The 23311-nt window shown below is 40.1% G+C and overlaps 1 protein-coding gene across 5 annotated transcripts in view; it reads right to left on the reverse strand.

The window, feature by feature from the left end:
• Window positions 1–23311, reverse strand: part of UTRN (utrophin) — a 342692-nt gene that overhangs the window by 290697 nt on the left and 28684 nt on the right. The window contains exon 1 of one of the 5 annotated variants that reach the window (XM_030944525.1): window positions 18336–18800. The exons of 2 other annotated variants lie outside the window; for them this stretch is intronic. In XM_030944525.1, coding sequence (XP_030800385.1) covers window positions 18336–18429 — 94 coding nt within the window. In that variant the 5' untranslated portion in view covers window positions 18430–18800. Of the gene's footprint in view, window positions 1–18335; window positions 18801–23311 lie in introns of those variants that run through there. 2 more of the 5 variants (XM_030944524.1, XM_030944528.1) reach the window with 2 other exon arrangements.

Consider the following 23311-nt stretch of genomic DNA (forward strand, 5'->3'; position numbering starts at 1 on the left):
GCTGCAATTTTAATTTCTGCAATCAGTGGTATGCACAAAGCTTTCCCTCATTCCTTTTCCTTCTCTCTCCAAACTTCAGCAGTTGGGCAAAACTAGAATAATATGAATAGTGTATGTAACCAAAAAAAAAAAGAACAACTATGGAATACGGAATATAAGCATTAGCCAAAAAAAAAAAAGGTAAAAAGAAAAGTCATGCACCTCTCACTACCTGCTGTTTCCCAACAGCAGACACCACCAAAAACAAGACACCATAGACAAGTAATGAGGACCACCCTCTGGTCCTCACCAAAGTGTACTGTAATTGTAAGCTAAATTCTGTTTACTTCACAACAAAAAATCCCCCAGCAACTGATAACCTAGAGGAAGGCATCCTCATAGTTGAAGGAGCATTAAAATAGCTGTTTCCATACCTCCCAACAAAAGCAACCTAACACGCCATGCTGTGGTCTCAGCACATTGGAATGATGATTAAAAGGGAGGTATAGATAACCAAGCTCTCAGGAGACAGAAATAATGCTCAGCACGGAGCCTGACAGCCCACGCTGCTCAGCCAGTGACCCTGCTGCTTTCATGGGATGACAGTGCAAACCCAAGAGCTGTGAGCAGTGTCCCGAGGCTGCTCCAGAACTGCAGGCAGTACACAAGGCTGCTCCAGAGGGTCACCAGAGCCAGAAACCCCACATGTCACTCCAACAGCTCGCAATGGGTCCCTAACACCAGGTCAAACCAAGCAGCTTCAGCTCCCACTGCAAGACAGCACTGTGAAGCTTTCACATACCATACAAATACATTTGAGCACATATTTCAAAAACTGCCCAGCACATGGAAAGAGAAAAGAAAGGTAGGTAATTCCTGCCAAAGAAGACGTTTCTAAGCAACAAACAGGAAAGCACTTAAAAGACAAAAAGACAAGGTAAATTTATGAATGCAAATAAAATCACAAACTAGATTTACTACAGCTGGTTTTGTTACAAGCACAGATTAGGTCTTTGAATTTCTAAGTGGTTATAAAGAAAATGGAATCCACAAGTTGGTGTTAGCCATCTGCTACTTTTTCTCTGCCCAAATTAGAACTGTTATTAGGCTCACTTGCACTTGTGGAGGTGATTCACAGGATATAAGGTCAGAGGGATCGCTGTGCTCAACTAGCTTAACCTTCTGCATAACAGAAAAGCCATCCCCACAAAAAAGCCCCTCTGCATACCAGAAAGGAAGCAGAGACAACAGATGTTAGAGACCCTGCACAGGCACAAGTAAACAAGATTGCTCGGACAGAGAAGGAAGACAAGCCATAAACTGTATATATGCAAGTAGCTCTCTTCTAGTTATGGCAGAGTTTCAAATCAGGCAGACATCACAAACAACCTTGTTTGAACATCTTCAGGAAACAATGCTCACAGTACAAAAGAAAATGTTATTTTGTTCTCTGTGACAGGCAGGTAAAGACAGTAGCACTGAAAAGTTATTCACAACACTAATTTTTTCTGCCCACTCATATTCCAGCGTCTCTTCTATTTCAACTCTTTCAGTCAGAAGTTTTCCTATTTTTCTTTTCCAACAACCCAAAGGCTGCAATCCTAAACTTTCCTCACTCCCTGTTTTTTTCACTCCAAATATTACAGCCCTTCCTGATCCACCCCCTCAGAGCTGCCTCTCCTTTACCCAAGTTCCTAGATTCTATCATTATTCCTCTCTAAAACTCTCTAGGTTAACAGCTAATCACAAACAGAAGCCAATTTCTGAGATTTTAATAGTAATACCTGGCTCCCACATATAATACATGCTCCAGTTTCCTAAATTGAAGACTAAGAATGCCTGGCCTCCCACATACCACTGGATGCCCCATTAGTGCCAGCTGCTGCCCACATCTTCTCTGGCCTCTCACTGCATCTCCCACCCCATCCCAGCACACAGGCACAGCCTACAGGAAGTTGGGTATGCCCGAGGTTGTCCTTCACATGCACATGTTGACTGGCATGGTCACACAACCTCTAGCTGCTTACTTAGCTTTATAACACACAATTAGGTTTATGAATACTGGATTAAAATTCCACTCATTACTACAAGTTGAACTAGTTGTGCAGGAAAAAAAAAGCCAGGAAGACAAGTCTAATAAGAGTGTCCCACTTTCCTTGTGAAAATCGATTTAATCAACAGATTTCAAAAAATTGTATGCTGCTAACATTTTCAAAATTACACAAGTGCTATTCAGGTGTTTCTGAAAGGAAATTAACCAAGCATCTCTGGATACAGACTGTGTAGGACCCATTCCAGTGACAGCAGAGTGTAGACTACAGTTATTTACAAAGAAATGAAATTTATAACCCCATGGAGTTTAAATCATTCAGTCCAGAGTAGAAGACAATCATAACATAATACCTTGAGCAGCTGAGTTATGCAAAGGCAAGGTGTTAACTTTCACAGTTTGATTGCTTCAAACCTTAAGGCTGGATTTAGAAATCCAGCCTTAAGAAAAAAATAGTGTATGTGTCCTAAGGAAAAAAAAATAACACTTGTTTTCACAGTTGTATTTCATCTATGGAAGGTAATAAAAAAATAAACTTTTCAATTATAATTAACTCAGAAATTAAGAAAAATGGTACAGAAGTGTCCTTATGAAGTCCTAACACACTACCACTTGAAACAAGATTTCTACAACAAAAACAATGAGCATGTATAGTTTATACACCCAGTGTAATTTTGTAACTCTTATAATCACTGTAATATCAATGTAAGTTTTCTGGCAATTTCATGTGGATGTTTCAAGGATTAAGCAAGCTTCACCTCTATGAATCTACTGCTTTTTGCATTGTTCCTGGAAAGCTTAGTAAAATTTTGAGTGAAGTGTTTTTGTAGAAAGTACAGTATGGTAGAGGCCAGGAGGCATCTTTGGAGATCATTTGTGTAATCCAACTCCCCAGTGAAAGCAGGTTGCCCCAGGCCATGTCCAGTCAGATTTTTAACATCTGCAGTGACAGAGACTTCACAACCTCTCTAACAACCCAAGACAGGGTTTTAACAAAAATGGAGTTTCCCGTGTTTCAGTTTGCACCCCTTCCCTCTTGTCCTTTCAATGGCGTCAGAGGAGACTTACAACCTTCTTTGCACCATCCTTTCAGATATTTATCAACTTCAGTAGCATCCCTTGGATTCTAATCCTTTTCTTCTGGCTGAACAGTCACAGCCCTCTATCTTTCCCCACAGGAGAAATGCTCTAGTCCCTTCACCATCATCATGGCCCTCACTCCAGTATATTCTCATCTCTCCTGTCCTGGGGAGCCCAGAACTGGACAAAGTACTCCAGGTGTGGAATCAGCAGCACTGACCAGATGAGAGCACATCCAAGAACATGCAGCAGGCTCATGCCTAAAGGAATTACAGAGAAAGGAAGCAAGATCCTTTTTCATAAACTTGCCAGCAGCATGCCCAGGTAGCCAAGAAGGTCAATGGCACCCTGGCCTGTCAGAAAGCGTGGCCAGCAGATCCAGGGCAGTGATCTCCCAGTACTTGGCACTGATGACGCCACACCTCAAATCCTGTATCCAGTTTTCAGCCCAACACTACCAGAAGGACATTGAGATGCAGGACTGAGTCCAGAGAATGGCAACAGTGAAGTGTTCAGAGCTCAAGTCTTATTAAGGAGCAGCTGAGGGAACTGGAGGTGTTTCATCTGGAGAAAAGGAGGGTCAGGGGAGACCTTACCACTCTCTAAAACTGCCTGAAAGAGGGGTGTAGGGAGGTAGGGCTCAGTCTCTTCTCCCAGGTAACAAGTGACAGGGCAAGAGGCAATGGCCTCCAGTTGCACAAGGGGAAGTTTAGGCTAGATATTAGGAAAAACTTCTTCACTGGAAGGGTGGGCAAGCATTAAAACATGCTGCCCAGGGAGGTGCTGGAATCAGCATCCCTAGAAGCATTCAAAGGGCACGTGAGCATAGCGCTTAGCAATATGGTTTAGTGAAAAGCTAAATAATTTCACTTAAACTACGTAACAAAGCTTCTACACACTTCTGTCCAGCTTATAACAATTGACTAGCACATTTCAATCCTTCACAACTAAGACTCACACCAAGTGATGCTACCCTTACAAATACCTGGGCAAGCAACACTTGGAAGATAGAACTGGGGGAAACTCTTGCATACCAATCTTGACAACCAAGATTGTCTTGATTGGTCTTCACAGAAATCAAATAAAAAAAGGAAGTTAAAAAAAAAACCCAGAAATTGTTTATTTTGTTTCTAGACAGGCCAAGTCCGACCTTCTTTGGCTATTCCATTATTTTGTCAAGGATCATTCACTGATGCCTGTAAATTATTTACCTTAGTAATAACAAAGGTTAATAGGCTAAGATGAAACCTGAAACATAGAAGGTTTAAAGGAAGCCCCTAAAAGTCACATAGTGTAGTAGTGCTGTAAAGATGAAGGAGAAGCAAGCAAAAAGAATAAACAGGATAACTAAAGAATTTAAAGCCAAAATATTTGTTAGTGCAAGCTATACCAAATACTCTCATTTCTATCCCTAAAATAATCCAGAAAGTCCACTACAGAAATGGTGACCGTAAGTTTGCCTGCTTTTAGCTTCACATGACCAACACAAAGAATGCTAAATGCCTAATACTGCCACCCAGCCCTAGTGAGGAAGATTACGTGAAGGGCAAGTCCAATTCTTGAGATAAATTATTTCCTTTCCCAGTTACATTCCTTTGCAGGCCAAGGAATATTGCACCACTGGGGAAGGTTCTACACCTTTGTGCAGAACAAAATGCTAAGCAAACCTTTAAGAACTTTGCTCATGACAAAATTACAATTCTTCCTCCAGAGGTAAGAAGAAACAGTCATAAAGGTGTCTTAGCCACTTCGTGTTTTTAGTGAGACATCTTAATGGAGAAAAAATAAAACAGAAATGGGAGTAAAGTATTATGAATGGTGCCTTCTTATGGCTTCTGGCAAACATAAGATTTTCTTTAGTCATTTCATCAGAACAGCAGTAAGTTGAGGCACTGCTAATCCTATATCCTAATTAAACTCTCATTTCCTTCCCTGGCTTAGTCATTAATTAGTCCCCAAAGCTCAACCCCCTCCTGATTAACTGCTCTGAAAGTACATAAATTCTGCTTGGCAATTGCAGGACAAATATCTGGAACACATTAAACCAGGTATTTATGCAATGAAGCAAGCACTGACAACCACTGTGAGCCCACTGAGTATTTCTTACTTCAATACAGAAAGACCTTTAAGGATATACCACTCTAAATAGTGTGAGAAAAATTGGAGAAGATAGTCTGCTCTCATAAGACTCCACCTGGAGTACTGCTTCCAGCTCTGGGGCTCCCAGCACAGGGAGGACAAGGACCTGTTGCAGCAGATCCAGAGAAGGCCTCAAAGATGATCTGAGGGCTGGAACATCTCTCCCATGAAGACAGGCTGAGAGTGCCAGGGTTGTTCAGTGGGAGAAGAGCAGCCTTACAGTACTTAAAGGGGAGCTACAAGAAAAATGGGGAGGGAGACTATCAGGAAGTACATTGATAGGGCAAGGAATAAACGCTTGAAAGCGAAAGAATATATTTAGATTACATATAAGGAAGCAATTCTTTGCTATGAGGGTGGTGAGGCACTGGAACATGTTGCCCAGAGAAGCTGTGGATGCCTCATCCCTGAAAATGCTCCAAGCCAGATTAGATGGGGCTTTGAGCAACCTCATCTAGTGGAAGATGTTCCTGCCCATGACAGGGAGTTTGGAACTAGAAAGTCTTTAAGACCCCTTCCAACCCAAACTGTTGTATAATTCAATGAAAATACAGCAACAGACCAGTCAAAAGGAGACCAACCAAAGTTCAAAGCCTACCAAGCCTTAGGCAGAACCTGAGCCATAGGCTTTCAGCTGCCCATTGTTTAGGCAAAGGATTAGATGCACACATCCCATTCCCCATGTTTTTATTATTTAATGTCAAGCTTTGAAGAGAACTGTGGTAGAGCCTGTGCAAATGTAGAGTTTGATTTCTGTCACTCTAACATCTCAAGTGGTTTTGTGTACAATTCGGAATTGACACATCACCTTTACCTTTGTAGAAACTGGCTAAACAACAAAAAAAACCCAGATAATTACATGTCATATTAGTACTGCTGCCTCTGGCAACTATTCCACTAGATCAGTCACATTCACAGGAATAATCCTGTCCTGGGTGCTTTTTCAGAAAGGATTCTTTTGCACGCCTTCCCAGCGCTACAGTCAGGCAACAAGCAGGCTCAGGGTTTTTTTGCCCTCTGCCAAAGGTCAATGTCCCTGAAGCAGACAGGTGGTGTCTATATCTCAGTGAGGACAGAGCTTGCAGCCTCAATGTTGCTAGCCTGAGGACCAAAATGATGATAACCACCAGTGAAACAAGAAAAATGAGGGCACTAGTATAAACTGGCTAAAAAAGCCAAGACAAGCTTTTGGAATTAGGAGTCCACAAAAAGACAGATATAATTTATGGCTATAGAGAACCCTGAACTGTAGACCAGAATGTGAAAACAAGGTATTTTAGAGGAACAACCATTAAAGATGTGCTTATGGAAGAGTATTAGCCCATGGTATGTACCTGTGGACACCATTACATACAATGATGAGGAAATGATGACAACTGCATGGGAGATCAACTTTTTGCCAGCAAGAAAGGCAAACTATACAGCAAACCAAAATACCAAGTACAGCCTCTGCAGCAGACAAAAGCATTTGATGCAATGCAAAATAATCTTTTCCTCAATTCAGTGGTTTATCTTGAAACTCAGGACACTTTTAATCAATAAAAATACTTATAACTTTCCAGCGTCATAGTAGACTAAGATCAGTCCTTAACCCCCATCCCAGAAAAAGCCAGGATAAGATTGCTAGGTCACATAAGGCAAGGAGAAAATTCTTCTAAGGCTTTGACACCCCCACCCTCACCCCACCCCAGAAGAAAAGCTATTCGCAAGTAGTGTCAAATAGTATTTCTAGCTACAAACAGTTTTACTGAACAAGTACCTCCCAATCTCCCAAAATGCATGCTATAATCATAGCTAGAAGAAGATCTGTGCTTAAAACTGGGGTTCAGTACAACATCCCAGTCTGCAGTTACATCTCAGCACACGCTCTTCTCTGCACATGCCCAGCTCTCCAAAGAGCCAGGCACACATTAGTTCTGACAGACCTACCCATGCAAACACTCCCAAGTACCAGACTGCTCTGATGAAGCAAAGCGCAACTGCTCCAACACATTTGAGCAACTTTTGAAAGGTATATATTGATTTGCTACTGCTCAGAGTAAAGCGTCAAATGAGGGAAAGAGATGGGCTAAGGAAAAGATGTATTCCCAGAAGCATACAAAAAGACTAGCTCTCTATGAAAGAAAAGAAAAGGTCATGTGGTTCCCCAAAGGGGTTAAAAGAAGCCAGTTTTCTGTTTAACATGTTTTTGCATTTCTGAATGAGAAAGCTACTACAACAAATTAACTTAATAAAATAATGTATTAGTCTCAATAAAATAATGTATTTAATTTACCACAAACTATAAAGCTCAATTCCAAAAAAACTCAGCAACATACTCCACACTCTTCCGGTTATACAGATTAATGTAACACCTCAATGAAGGTAATAAAAGACAGATTCTTATTTCTGAAACTAAAACATTACCCTTCACAGAAAGAACAGGTGGTATGGACAGGGTCAAACAAACAGAACAAATCACAAGGTCATCTCCTAAAAATGCTGCTGTCATCATATGACTTGCCTTTGAATCTTTAGCGTTGTGTACTATAAACTTAGTGGGGGGAAAAGTGGGGAATGCATCTAGAAAGTACTTTTAACTCAATTTTTAAAATTCGTTTCTACAAATTAAAAAGCAAAAAATGTTTACCTTCAACATTCTGCATTACTAACTATTGCAAATAACTTCAATATTTCTCACAGTTTCACCTGCATCACACAAGGTAAAACCAAAAGCAATGTGATTGATGAAATTTGCTACAACTTTTAAGTTGTCCCACTTTAACATATCTTAAACCACTGTAATCTAAATACAGTAGAAAACCTTTAACAGCTTTAATATTAAAGTTATTACAAGGTTTTTCTACAGCTGTTTGTTCCTTTGGACAACAGTCCTAAAAACTAAATCACAAAACCACCTTTTTTTTTTTAGGAAACACCCCGAACACCATTTTCATCCCTGAAACAATGACATAAACTTAATTCACATAATACAGATTAGACCTTCATATCTGACAATCTCTAAATTCACTGCGTCAACTACCACTTCCAATTTTCCACAGGACTGCTACACTAAGGCAACTCTTAAAGTTACAGTATTTTTTTGTCCAGAACACAATAGCAAAGCAGCAGCACAAAAAAGAAACAAAACTTTTTAAACTGCAAAGAAGCAAGGAAGTGGGAAACAGTACATCTAAGGATGTACAGAAGGGCATATGAACTCATGCACACTGCTGTCTGAAGATCATGGAACAAGCTGCAATACAGATTTCATATTTCAGGCTGTCCACCACTGACACACAAGCAGAAGAATGATCCCTCACAAAAGCCAAGTGCTCATGAAGCCTACTACAAAGGGAGAAAGGAAAGAATTCCTGCAGCTGTACACACACCTGCAAGCTAATGTAGCAGAACCAAATGCATCCTAAATGCCAGTCCCCTACCTACCTGCTACTTGCCCAAAAAGCACAAGAGACATCATCACTGCCCAACAGGCTTGGAAATGAAAATTCATACTGATGAGTAATTCAAGTGGCCAGAAAATACACAGTCTTCTTTTTCTTCATAGAATGATTCTACTAAACACTGCCTGTGATCCCCCTCAAAGTTACAAAGTCCAGCTAAGAAGAGCTCTGTGAGTGCTTAAAAGGCAATACAGACATGCTTTATCCTGTAGCATCTTTTCAGTCCAACCATGAACTGGCATGACTGGCTTCACCAAATGCCACTTGCAGACTTCAGTTTACTCAGAAACAGACGCCTCAAATTTTGTAAATGACAAGTGAAAGCTGAGTGAAAGGGGGAAAGTGCAAAGGAAGAGTCAGAGTGGATTCTAAAGAGGCTAGGGAAAAAGGCAATATATGTAAAGATTTTTGCTCTCAAAAGAATTAGCATAACTAAGAGATGACTTTGCAACCTTTTATGCTTATTTCAATTTTGGTGCATTTAATTATAACCTTCTACATGAGGGAGAGACTTGTCTGAAGCCCTGCAGAGATAAGTGTATATTATTAACAACAACTTGCTAAAAACCGAGCAAATAAAAGCTCAGAAACTTTAGTCTTGTCACATTGTTCCACTCTTTCTATTCATGTGACAACACTTCACTGTTATTTCTCAAGTCTTTACATAGCTGCAAGAGGGAAAAGCAATTAATACTGACTACCAACCTTCTAATCCCTCAAAAGCAGAATGAAATTTGGCCTCAATAAGGGAGCATTAGAAGATGACACAGAACTCCAGCTGCTCAGTTGTAATAACTGCACCTCTAAGACATGAACATCATAGAAAAAAAAAACATGGAAATCTTCAAGAAAAATTTGACTTCTACCTTTTGTTCTCTAATTTTAGCATATTAGAAAAGGCCATGCAAGAAAACAGTATATGAGGATACTCATTCTTGGGAGAGAAGGAAGAATTAGGAAAGACTAAAAGTGCTCAAGGATGAAACATGCATGTTTGTATTTATTTTATCAACTATGACACAAGTTCTTAATCTGTATCATGTCAGTCTCCAAACCACAGAACAGCAGAAAGGAATTTGAGGAGGAGGAAGATGCAGACAGAAAGCAGGTATCAGTTAAGACAAAACCTGAAGAGTTAAGATGCAAATGCAAAAGTGTCATATTTTAAGAAGATCAGGAAGAATAAAAGCCTGAGAAATGGAAGATATCAAATAACTTCAAAGAGGTATTTAAGCATAACAAAAGGAGAAAAGCTGAAGTTTACACAAAAAAAACCACCACAGCAGCAGCAAAATCATAGTTATGCAAAGTTAAAAAACACACACCATGCCACTTACCTATATCAGGGAGATTTCCCCAAAAAATCAGTTTCTCTGACAACAAAAGACACTGGTTTGGAAATTTAATTTTCTTAATTACACTTTAGGTTTGTTTCTTGCAAAGGTGAAGGCACAGTAACTCACTTATACTGGCATGAGAACACACCAGGAGAATGAATATGCAAAGACAGAAACAAGAAAAAAGCTTCTTTGATTTATCAGACATGAGAAAGCACTCTTCCACTGCAAAGCAGTCAACAATAAAACAAGAGAATCAGAGGTTATCTCTTTGTCTCAAAAGTCTTCAAGAGCTAGTACAAAGCCAGTAGAGCATTTCTCCAAGACCTGTTGCTGTTTGAACCATTTTACAGGAACTGCTACCAACTCTAGCATCAATTTTGCTCTGCATCCCCAGACTGCACTATGAAAAATAAGATGGCTAGAGATTTATTTATCACATCCAATTTTGAATTCAGAAAGGAACAATGGGCCTGGCAGGACTGCATGCTAAACTACTGAACTGATGAAGAACATTTATTTCTCCTAATTCCTTCGTCCAGTGATAATTTGTATACACAGATCTGTTTGGTTCTGTTTGGATTTGGTAGGGCTGTTTTTTGTGGGGTGTCACATTTAATGGCTAGAGTAAATTTTTTTGGCTAGTCTCCCATCTTACAGAAAAAGAGCACATTCACACTGTCAAAACAGTAGCTAATTATTTACCTGATATTACTCTGCTGTGTATAATGTTCAAGGATATTAAGCAGGACAAGGCTGATAGAATATACATGTTGTCACTGAGTTCTGACTCACCCTCTATCCCTCTGGAGGGTGACAGCTACCAAGCATGCAGAGGGGACTGGAGACAGGGCACATGCAGGAATAAGGAACGCCTTGCCAGGACTTCAGCAAAAGGAGCTAGCAAACATCCCCTGCTCCTGCAGATGCTGGCTGTGAGCCAGCCTCACTGCTCCTGCAGGCTCCTTCAGCTGATGCCACCACAAGCAGGAGAGCACTGCAAGCAGCAGAGCACTGCACGTGCTTAGCAGCTGGCCAGGACCACTTCCAAGATGCTGCAAGCACTCAAAGCAAGTCTGCATACCTCAAACATGGGCTTCATTTGTGTAGGTTTGAGAGTCACACACAATAAAGAAAGGCACAACGACACACTATCATCCAAGCCCTGCTCCCACAAGCATTAATATACTTGCTAAACCAAACTTTGAGTTATTTTCAGATACATTTAAGTTTGTTTCAGACCAAGAGTCCATTTCTACCACCTGAAAATTTTTGGACCATAGGGTTTTTAAGCTCATACTCTTGCTGAGAGTTGACTGCATGTGTCTGCTAAGAAATTCCAGCTTTTCTCTCAAGAAACATTGCAGTTGAAGATGTAATTTAAATAAGCTAGTTTTTTCCCATTCCCATTGGGGAAGGGTGGCAAGGATTTGGGAATTAAAGAGTGAACTTGAGTCTGAAAAGAATGGAGAGAGAGAGGTAGAAAGTGTTTTCATTTTCCCTTCCTGTTTCACTCTATCCTGTACGAATTGTCAGTAAGTTAAAAAGATTTCCCCTCAATCAAGTCTGTTTTGCCCACAGTTCAAACTGGCAAGTGATATCCCTACCCCTATTTCAAACCATGAGCCTTCAGTGTTATTTTTCTGCCTCTGTCCAATTGAGAGGAGAGCAAGGGCGTAGTTGGGTGGGCATTTGGCAGCTACCAAAGTCAACCCACCACAGGGGCTGAACAGCAAACTTGTTATGCAGAGAAAGACAATATTAACTGCAAGAAGGCACAATTACAGCAATTTATACAGAAAAATCTTTCCCCTTAGCTCAGAGAAGAATGTCCAATAAGATAGCAAGCTAGTTTACCTGGCCATAAAATAATTCCAGCTCAACTCCTGAGGACAAACTCTTAAGTGTTATTTTTATTACTTTAACAAAAGCAATCGAAGACACACAAAAAAAACCAAACAAGCCACCAAATATATTAAAAGAGAAGCAAGGTGAATGCTCTATGAAGTCTTTTATAGTATTGCTCACTACAACAGAAATCATTGGATTCTAATAATGAGTTAAATAGCACTGTTTTCTGATATTAATCCATTGTAAAACAAAATAACTTGGAAAGTTAACATCTTGCATTATCAGCAATACCTTTGTTTCTCTTTCAGATGCAAACCTAAAAAAACATTTGATTAAAATAAGCTTTTCCCCCCCCTTAGCGACAGGCAGATAAATTACTAAAACCAAAAAGCACTTCCAACAGAAGGCTGGCACTGTGCACTGAAGTGGGAATAACTGACAGTTTGATTATTTTCAAGAATATACCACAACTATATTAGAGACAGGAATGAAACTGCATCAAAATAAACTAAAAACACAAGAAGCATATTGTGATTGGTTTAATTCTGTCTAGGTATTAGGACTTGCAAGTCTTTCTGCTAACAATTTTTTTAGAATCAGCTCTGTTCACAGATCAAAACCTGAAAGGATAAAATACTTACTTCCATTTAACTGTACACAACATTTACTGCTTGCTTAATACAGCAAAGTACACCATCATTTGATACTCAAGTTCACCAACTACATTTTCTCTCTCTTTTATTAATGAGAAATGAGCTTGAACATTGTGGGATACTCTACCTGCATTCAAGACTACTAAGCAAAAGGTTGAGGCATGTTCCCATAGGAAAGTTATCTGTGTAACCCACACCTGGAACTTTTTTCCAAGCTACTGCAGTTACTGCTTGCAGATAAGATAAGGAATGCTCACATGAGGTTTTATGGCAACAGATATGGAAATGATGGTAAGACATCAGATGACAGTTTTATGGCTTTCTTGTACACAAGGCTAAGAATCCCAGCATATTATCCTTCAATCTCAACTTGTCATCAGCAAACTAAAGCCTACAACTTATCCACTGAAACGAAAACCACAACAAGAATTAGCAGCAAATTGTTTGGAAAAAAAAATACAATGTAAAACCTACATTACACAAAGTCAAAAACAAACTGGATGCTATTTAGTAATACAGATTAGCTTTCAAATATTCAATTCCAAGTTCACAGCAAGTAAACAGATCATATTAATTTGCTTTCCTCATTAGAAGTGGAGAAATGGCATCTAACCTTTTAGAAAGAAGTGTGCCTGAAAAAATTGGCAAAAGAACCTGCATAAGGACTTTAGGAGGGGGAAAAGTGGCTTTAGAGGGGATCTATTATTCTGCTTTCAGAAAGTAACAGCTTTACTATCTCTTTGCTACCTTAAAAGCATCAGTGGAAATGTTTTCTTGTATATAAGGCAACTCTGGTCACACAAGCCAAGTAAATATTGATTTCACTATAGCTGAGCTGGAAGCAGAAGTTAATTTCAATGGTCTGCACAGAATGTTTTACGAATTGCTTTAAAAATATTTTGCATTACAAGGTATTAAACCAGCTAAGAACCTTTTAAAATAATCTGAAGCTTAAAATGATTGAGCTGTACAATTTTATCAGGGTAGAAAGTACAGCTAAGAGAAAGAGAAACAGTATTACAGGCTGCACATCAGCAGCTCATAAAGCCAAGCAAGATGCTTTCTCTCAATCCAGGGCAGGCAGTCTTGAAGCTGTGATGTTAGGGCAGCTTGGGGCAACCTCACAAAAGCACTGGGCTAGAACCAGTCACCAGCACAAGAGGGAATGGGTAGGGATAGGACCTATGCACTCCAAGTTGGCATATCATATCATATCACAGGCCTTAATTTGGAGTTAATCAGACCCAGGACAGTTAACCCTGAGCAACGCTATCTCAAAGAGGAGCTGTGCCATAACTACAGTACAAAATCCACACTGCAGTGAAATTCAGCAAGACAGATACAACCACTCTGCTTCCATCTGCACAAAGGCTCCGGAATGCTCTGCTGACTGTCAATTATTAGCAAGGGCTGCCTATGCACACTTGTGTGACAGCTTTGACTCGGGCAGACACAAGGACAAAGTTGTTGACTGTCACCCTGCACCGCACGGAACTCGGACAGCACAGTGCCTGATTCCTGCAGAGAACCCTCGAACCATTTGGTGCTTTTCTGAACGCTTCGACAGAAATCCATCTCTGCACGTAACAAGTGTCAGAGTGAAGGCATCTCCTTGCCCTGCAGCACAAGCCCGGGTTTCACCCGCTGGAAGGCTCAGCCAGGGAATTACTGCAATTCGCTTTCTCAGCTGCTCGCCCAGCGAAGATCAGGGCGCTCCACCCAGACGCCACACAGATGAGGTCACATAGCTGACCACACTGCTGCCAATTCCTGCCCTATTCATCAGGGACGAGGGCAGGAAGCAGATGGAGACCTCAAGTTAAGGGTCGCAACATTTCAGTGTGAACATTAAAGTGAGCCAGGGGCAGACAATTCACAGGCCCGGGGAGCGCGGCTTCCCCGCACGGCAGAGCTGAGTCACGGGCACCGCTCTGTCCCACACCGAGCACAGGGACACAGGCTGCGGCCAGCTGAGAAACACTCCCCCACTACAGCTTAAAAAGGGGCTACTACAGGATAACAGAAAGTATTTTCCACTTTTTCAGTACCTATGTGCATTTAAGAGTTTAATATACATAAGAGTTTTTTAAATTCTTTCAGACCTTGAAAATAAGTTCACTTGAAGATCCAAAAGGCAACGTGATGTAATTACTATGTAAACCTGTTTCTATTTACAACCATGCTGTATTTCAGAACACATATTTCACCAGCTGCCAAAAAGGAAATATACCATTTCCAAGTGTTCAAAAGCTAGAGTTGTTTGAACTCAAACAGATTTGAGAACCAACACAGCTGTACTAAACAACTAACAAGATCAAAGTTTACAGTAATACGAACAACACCACAAATATTATTTTGACTTATTTTAACAGCTTGTGTGTGGTCTCAGTTTCAAGCTGCTATCAGTACATGTATCTTGTGGGAACAAAGAAAAATACCTTCCTACCTGAAAGAAAGCTTATTGTTTATAGGCTACTGCTTCTGAGATTTCCAGAGACATAAATGGACAGAAGCTAAATGCAGAGTTTCAGAAGATAGGCTCTCAAACTATCTATCTGTTAGCAAAATACCTCAGTCATGTCATTGCCATTGCCTTCTACAGCTATTGAAAAGTAACACTCATTTCAATCGCTGGGATGGTGGCTGCACAATTAATTCACACAACAAAATGTAAATTGATCTTGCTTCTGTTTATAACTGTATGAATATAATGACAAAACAATATCTAGTCTCATAATGCTAAGATGCTAACACAGATTATTCAATTACTGCAGAGTGCTTTACTGGCTTCAGGAGTTGACATTTTACAGAAAAAGTTCCACAAGGCAACCCATTTCAGAAAGTTTGATAGAACCAGCATCTTTTTCTGCCTCTGTAACACAGGTTAAGTAGCCTCCTCTCCAATAACAGGGTGGTTTCCATGTGGGTAATAGGCAATTGAGGTGAAAAAAATATTTTATTAAATAATCACATCAAATAGTGCCACAACAGTAGAATAGGTATATGTAAACACAAAATAGCCCAATAATTTTCCTCCAATAGTCTCAAATTTTACTAGAACAACATAAATTATGTCCCATGGCATGGAACAGCAATGAAGAAAGCCCTTTTGTTTGACCAGGCAAAGAAAGCACAAGATCCCTTCTTTTTTCTCCTCCTAGATAAAGAGTAAGCTTTGGTTCCAGTTAGGCTCCAGTAGCCTACCAGTGCCACCACACTTCCAGTGCCTGTCACTAGCTTGAGAGTTTAAGAGGTTATCAAGAAATTAGACTGTTATAAAGAAGGTCACCCCACCAGATGAGCTAAATTATTTAGAATGTTTTAGACCATAAATCAACATCTAACAAAACTTAGTTGTGCTATTTAGGCTTCAGAGAACAAAAGTTAGTCTTATCCACTTTAGTTTCACCCAAACTAATTCATTTACAATTGGATACTTTATCAGGTATGAGCTTCAACTTCCCTTCCTCCAGTTCCTGCCAATTCTCACAGCAAGCACACAACCAAAAAAGCCAAAGCCACACCTCTGCTGACTGAAAAGCATCCCTGTTATTTATATTCTAGATTTCTGTGAAAAGCAAAGGACATGAAGAAACAATTACATACACACCCCTTCCAACTTCTCCACCCATTTCTTCCCTGAGTATTTCCAATACTGCATCATTAAAAATCCTGTCCTCTCAGAGAACGGCCTCTCCACCACAGCACATACACACACCCTCAATTTATTTTACCTTCAGTTTTTTCCTTATTTTCTCTTCCATGCCTCTTACCTTCTAGTTTTTTTCAGATTTTTTCCCCTATGTGCATTTCCAACACACTTAGAAGTGTCCAAAGCCCCAATACTCTCTCAGTCTCCAAATAAAAGTTTTTAAAAAAGTGAGATGACAATGAATGTAAGACTATGACTCTCTTGAAAAGCAAGTGTACAGTGCTACACTTTATGAACAGTTACAAAGATTATAATTAAACAAATTTCCTGAAAAAAATCCTGCTCGATTAAGAAAAATTATAACTGCAATTTATGAGCCATGATCTATGTTCTTCTAAAAACTGAGGGTTCAACTCAGACTTAAACAGGCTTTAAGAAGCAATCAGTAAACACTGTGCTCAATTATATAAAGCACCTGAGCAGCATGTAGCTGCTACTCACCCAGGAGGTTTCCACCTCAGCCTGGCCACCTGGAGCAAATACCAGAGAACTCACCTGTAGACACCCAATCACCACCAAATATCAAGTGTGTGCACTTACATGTTAAAAAGACCTGAAGGATTGAGATATAAAACCTCAGAGAGCTTGACCCTCCTATTATCCCACTGATGAACATTTCAGAGGTTTCACAACTGAAGTGTTCATCAATTAACTACATGGCTGGTTATAACTTCTTCCCAAGTTTATGCTCTTCTAAAAATACAACAAAAAAAGAAGAAAGGAAAAAAAACCCCAAGAAATATTCCAAAAAAACCACACCAATACACGCAGAGCCAGAACAAACAACTTCCATGAACAGCAGCCGATGTTAAAACCAAGCAGATTGATTTTCTCCTACTGCTAACCTTCCAAGAATGATCAACTGCAGATGTCTCACGTTTGAGGGCTGAATACATGCAGATTTTGAAGAACACTAGATCTCTCCAACCTATAATTTACTGAGCTCTCCAGAGTCAGTCAAAAGCAACTCCACTCACATTACTGAATTTTCTTAACATTTTTGTCAGTTTATTAAGGAAGCTTGGACTGAGCCACAAAGGAAAACTTTCTGCTCTCAGCTAAACTGGCATATATCCAAATCCAACTCATTGTTCTAGAAGCAAACATACATGAAATCAGAGTCCCAGCCCATCATTTCATTCTAAATTTAGCCATTACATTGATAGATCTTCAGAGGATTTTAGTTCTTCTTTCTAAAAACCCATCTTCAGACTCCAGCTTTGTAACAAAAAACACACATCAAAAGTCAAGTGGACCAAATTCTTTATTGATCAACACATTCTGCTTTCTCAAAGCTCTGACACCAATTCACAAAATAAACAGTTTCCATCTGTCGATTACTGTATCTACATAGCATATTCACGGGTAATAGGAATAATCAAATCATCTTTTCTGTGCCAATCTGTGTTATTTGGCCCCAGCCAAAAAGCAGATGAGACAACCCATGAAATTTCAATCAGAATAGGTATGAAAGATGGCAAAAGGAAGAGGAAAGCATAATATCCCAAATTTCTTCTTTTCCAAAGCATCCCTCCACAAAACATTCTTTCCAAATTAACAGGAAATACAGCTCTCTTGAGATACCACCAAAATGAGGAGAATAATTTGTGGGGTGTCAAGGAGCTGCTGTAGGTTTATACTTTCAAAAGCACCAAAAGGCACACCAAACAGAACTGTAAAGAATCAAAATAAGTAAATACTGAAATCACCAAAATGTAATGCATAGTTTAAGAAAATTAGGGACATGAAGACTTTCAATCAGACAGAACAACGCTAAAATTTCTGCCATGAACAAGTAACTGCTCTAGGTGAAAGGGAAGCTCACAACATGAGCATTACCAAGAGGATCTTATGTCAGCAGGTGTGACACAGCCAGAGCTCACACAACACTTGCAACAGAGCAGCATCACAGAAAACAGCCTTTCCCTGCTCTGTTTTCTGCCATGCCCTCCACAACCTGCTCTGTTAGTGCAAATAAACTTTTGCAAAGTTAAGAAAAGCGGCTCTCATCAAGTGTAACAGATAAAAACAGACCCACATGCCTGGATCCTTTCATCTACCACAGCCTTCAGAGCACAGGGAAGCACTCACCCAGCGGAGTGTAACAGGTCTGCCGGTCAGTATGCCGAGGCGCAGCAACCTTGTACTTTTTCCACGCAACTTTTTTGGCTGTTTGAATGCTCATGATCAAGTTCAGTTTTTGAATAACAGGAAAGTGAAGATGGAGAGGAAGTACACGCTAGTACCCATGCAAGAACTGCATGCTGGGATTCAAGGGGGAGGGAAGCGCTGGTTTTCCTCCGAGGGTTTGACACATTCAGCCACACAGTGACTGACAGGAACCAGTCAGGAAACCAACCTTTAAAAAGGCTGCACATTAGCAAGTAACAGACTTCAAGCTAATTGAGATTTCTTTTCTCTTTAAAATCAGAGAAATATGCTGTTTTGCTACTCCTTATGAAAACAGGAGGACACTCCAGCCTTCAGAGAACTGGCAAGTTAAATTCTACAAACTGAAAATAGGAAAGCTGATGGTAGTTTTCCTTTTCTGTTCAAATCAAAATTTCTGGTCAAACATCATACTGTATTTTTAAAAATCCTAAATATTTTTAGTATTTGTTCAGTAAAAAGTTTGCAGTATCACTATAACACTTTTTTCACACATTCAACAGAACATAAAACCAGAACAACTCTTCAAAGTAAGCATCCACATCTTTTAATGGCCTTTCAAAAAAGCACAAGAAATTTTAAACATAAGTTTATAGCACATAAAGGAAGTTGTACAAATAAACCTCCAAGTGAAAAATTACAAACTCTGATTAGGCATGCCCTCTCCACTGTGCAGTAATTCCAAACAAGACAGAGCAAGGAACAGTAAAGCAGAAAATTGGTAATGCAGGGCTATGATAAGATCAGAGTTATTTTCAAGTAGGCCTATAAACTGTGCTTACCACCAGTACAAAAAGCAAATTGAATCCCTCTGTCTTCAAAAGCCTGTTGCCAAATTTATAACCAAATGAAGAGGACTCCAAAAACTGTAATTATGAAAGACACTCCATATCCCACACTTTTGGATACTGAACTGTACAGAATTCCAATAGTCACAACAAAGTAATGCAAGAGGAGATTAGCTAGAGCACCTAAGTACAGGCACTATGACCAGAGAGGAGCATTCTAAACCACAAAATTGGTTTCAAAAGCAAAAAGACAGAGGCTGTTTGATTTGTCTGCCTGTCTCATTGCATCATGCTATAAGACAAATGTTCTAGACACAGGTCTCCTCTCTTCATTAATATCCAGTCAGGACAGTTTACTGTATCACACCCCAGACACTATTCAGAGAAGGGAAGGAGGGAGAAATCAAGATCAGATTTTTCATTAAATTTTTGTGGGCCAGAAGTTGGTCTTACTTAAATTTGTGAGTTCGATGTTTTTTTCCCCAAATTCAAGAATTCCTCAAAGTTGAAGGCTGAAAGGCTTCACACAAAAGGAGTTTTGTTTCCATTAATAAAGACAACCATACATCCAGGGGGCTAAATCAGACATTTGTATCCAAACATTTCTGTGAACCAAGCAAACGAGACCAAAGTGGAAAGGTAATAAAAGTTTTAAAGCTAGGATTTCTATTTTAGAAACAAACAAGGATGTATTTTGTAATACACATAAATACAAACCTTACTGTGCCAAGCACTTCCCAAGCACAAAACAAAAAGACACTGCCAACTCTACCAAACAAATGATGAGAATTAGAAAACAGACCTGCATATATGCCAGAAGTCTTACCAATGGCACCACATGTTCCTTTTTTCAAGTTTTGATGAGACTGGTCTGAATTCCCTAAGAACGTTCTCCTGTGTATCCAATACCTCACCTCAGTCCCTGCCGCTCCAAGGCCCACCCACACTTGGCAAGACTGAAGAATAAGCACAAGTTTCATGAGTCAGCTAGTTTGTGACATTTCTGGGTTTACCACTTCTCAAATGAGGAAGTGATTGCAGTCAGTGAGAGCAGTTATAGAAACTCCACTCTGACTCCATCAGTCCCCTGAACTTCATTCAACGTGAAGGTATTAGCGAAGCTGAGTAAATCATTAATGCACCAGAGCTTCCAGAGAAGCTCAGCCCTCAAGCTCTGCCTGACATTGGCAGCTGCCCCATGAACATCAGAGAAACCACTCTTATCTAACATCAGGTTTTACCTCAAAAACCCAACATTACAACAAGAATCTACATTGAGAATATGTATTAACTTAAGGGGGGGGGTGGAGGTTGTTACACTATGTTTAACTTAAAAAAACAAAAATTTCTTGCCTAAATGGAAATAGAATTAGTAGCATGAAATAGTTTCATATCTGAACCCATCTGCAAAGAAGTTAGCTTTAGGATGGCAGGAATATTTTTAAGCTAAATTTTAAAAGTGAAACCATGGCCTCTTTGAATATCTGAAGTATTGGGTGTGAAATCCATACATTAACTGCAAGAGCAGATAAACAGAAGAGAAATGGAAATTTCTGGTCAAAGTAATCTTTGAAGGTGGCAAAGGAAGACTTTTTTAAAAAGTTTTTAGCCTAACTCCAGAGCTCAATGTACTAGTATACTCTCTACTCATAAACCACTTCATTCATTAGGAGGAAGATGGTCTTATTTCTACTACTACTGAATTCAGCAGACCATTTATTTAGTAGCTCTCTGACTGGAGTACGTGCTCTCTTCTATTCTCTCTGGTGTTGACAGCAGTAATCAAATTTTGTACATGCCACTGGCCCTATTATAGTTCCACAGCAGCTGGCTGGCTGCCTAGGCTTCTTATCATGTATGATAAAAAAGACCAGCCAAACAGACCAGCTGAAACTACTGTGGGAAGACAGAAGTAGAGGGAAGCCTAACTAGAAGCCTAGTAAGTAGAAATCATGGCTTTTTATGCTTGTCCATGTAGTACAAAGCATGAAGAACGAGGCTACGCTCAATACATGACAAGCTTGCTATAACAGTTTTCAGGAGGACTGGAGCTTGGAAGACAATTCAGCCCTTGTTGAAGAGTAGGTCTGAATGCCACACTTCATCTGTGAAACACTCCTCATCTATAGCTTAGTCCACACAGGAGGGAATGGGAAAGCAAAAAAGCACCTAGAGGTGGGGGGAAAAAACTCAGATAACTGTATCCATTCATTTGAAGGTGAGCTCATAAATACTTAATATCACTTTTCTATCACAGCCCCAGCACATACACTGTCAGTATGGGGTTCAGTAAAATTAAAGTTCAGAGAGGCAAACAACAATGGGAGCAGAGGGCAACATCCTTTAATTATACAAGTCCCCTGTATGCAAGACAATCTATAATGAGGATTGGTTTCCATTTCTTCTTTGCCTTCTGGGTGCCATCCTAAAGCTTTGAATGCCTTGACTCTGAGAAGAGGAAACTGGCTTCTTTTTCACAATCTGCCTCCTTCCAGCTGTGTTCCAAGTAGGCCTTGGGTAGCCCTGCTCTGGACTTCCACTCTTCCATTCAAGTCCATAATAAAAGGCTTGGGTTTATGGCAGAGGGAAAAAACAAATCTAAGGGACTCCTTATGGGAGCAGAACAAGGAGGTACAAAGTTCCTCCTTCATCCTCTTTCTCCAAGGTGAGAGCCAAGCAAGCCAAGAGTTTTCCTAGAGGGGAAAGTCAGCCTTTCTCAAGGTTCCTGTGTTACCTGTCTAGTCCTACCCTTTATAATACTGCTATAATGAGCATTTAGTTAAGAGCTTCTCATGCTGTGGGATTAACACCCCCTAATTTTGTTCAGGATGTTTTATTTCACCACAACAACCTGACAACTTTTTTTGCTGGCCTGCCACACATGATCTGAAGTAGCAGGCCACACAATACTTGTTGCAGCAAGCAAACAAGAGCTTCTAAGGAGATGCTAAGGATGGTAGAGGGGCAAGAGTAACTTGAACAGAAAGTAATGTTGCAAATGTCTGTTGCATTTTGATGGAAACTAGTCATTAGTTTAACCCCTGCTTCCAGAAAACTCTCAACACCAGCAAACTCACATGGAGAGCACTGAGTTTTTAGCATTTCTATTGAAACCTTGTTTCACAAAGCCAGGTTCATGTAAGCATAAAGCCTTCTACTGAAAAGAACTTATCAATACAGTAAATGCCCTCACTACTGTGGAAGAGGAATGGAGTGTGTGGCAGCTAGTGGAGCACTGCAGTACAGATAACACAGAGATATTCTCTCTGTGCTCTCACAGGCAGCTCCAACACAAACCTTTCCAGCACACAGTGCTTCAGGCACTTGACACATGGGTCTTGTAAAACTGCATGTCTGTGGCTGCCACAAATAACTGACTCATCCTGCAAAAGAAATAATAGTAGCAACTGTACATAAATTGTAATGCCTTTCAAAAATCACCATAATTTTACTCTTTTCTGACATTCCTCTTACAGCTTCCCTTTTTCTTTTGTAAAAGGGAATATTTTGAATGTAAATACTGAGAAAATTTGTGGAGCCCATTAATCTTTCAAAAGTGTTGTTTACATTATGATCACACCTGTAAAACCCAGCCACATCCAAACAGCACCTGCTTTTCACAAAACATCATGGGCCCCCTGTTTACAGCAACTCACAGGAGTGACAGGAGGTCCACAGGAAAAGTAGGAGCCTTCCACATTTTGCTTCTCATTTAAAATGCTGAGCACACCTTCCAAAACAAGGCTCCTGCCCACTCACAGGCACCTTTATAAAACAAATCCCAAGTAATCCATGACAGATGCACTGCTCAATACTTGTGTGCTCATATGCTGGGGTGTAACGTGCATTTCAGCTGAAGCCCAGGCACTGAGCCCTGAGTGACAGCACACAAACCCAAGCACAGGAGAGGGGCCATCACTTGATCCTCCAACAAGCAATCCTGGTGGTTCAGTGTTTTCAAAACCACTTGCCCTGCAGCAGTGGGACAGACTATGTCCAAGACAGCAGCCAAGCAGCTGTAAGAGCTGCTAGTAAGCAACTCCACCCAGGACAGGCAACTGCCCTCAGAATACCCCACAGCAGTAGGACTGCTGCAGAAAAAGGGATAGC

This window comes from Camarhynchus parvulus, chromosome 3 (genome assembly GCF_901933205.1).
Source record: "Camarhynchus parvulus chromosome 3, STF_HiC, whole genome shotgun sequence".
NCBI classification, from domain to species: Eukaryota; Metazoa; Chordata; class Aves; order Passeriformes; family Thraupidae; genus Camarhynchus; species Camarhynchus parvulus.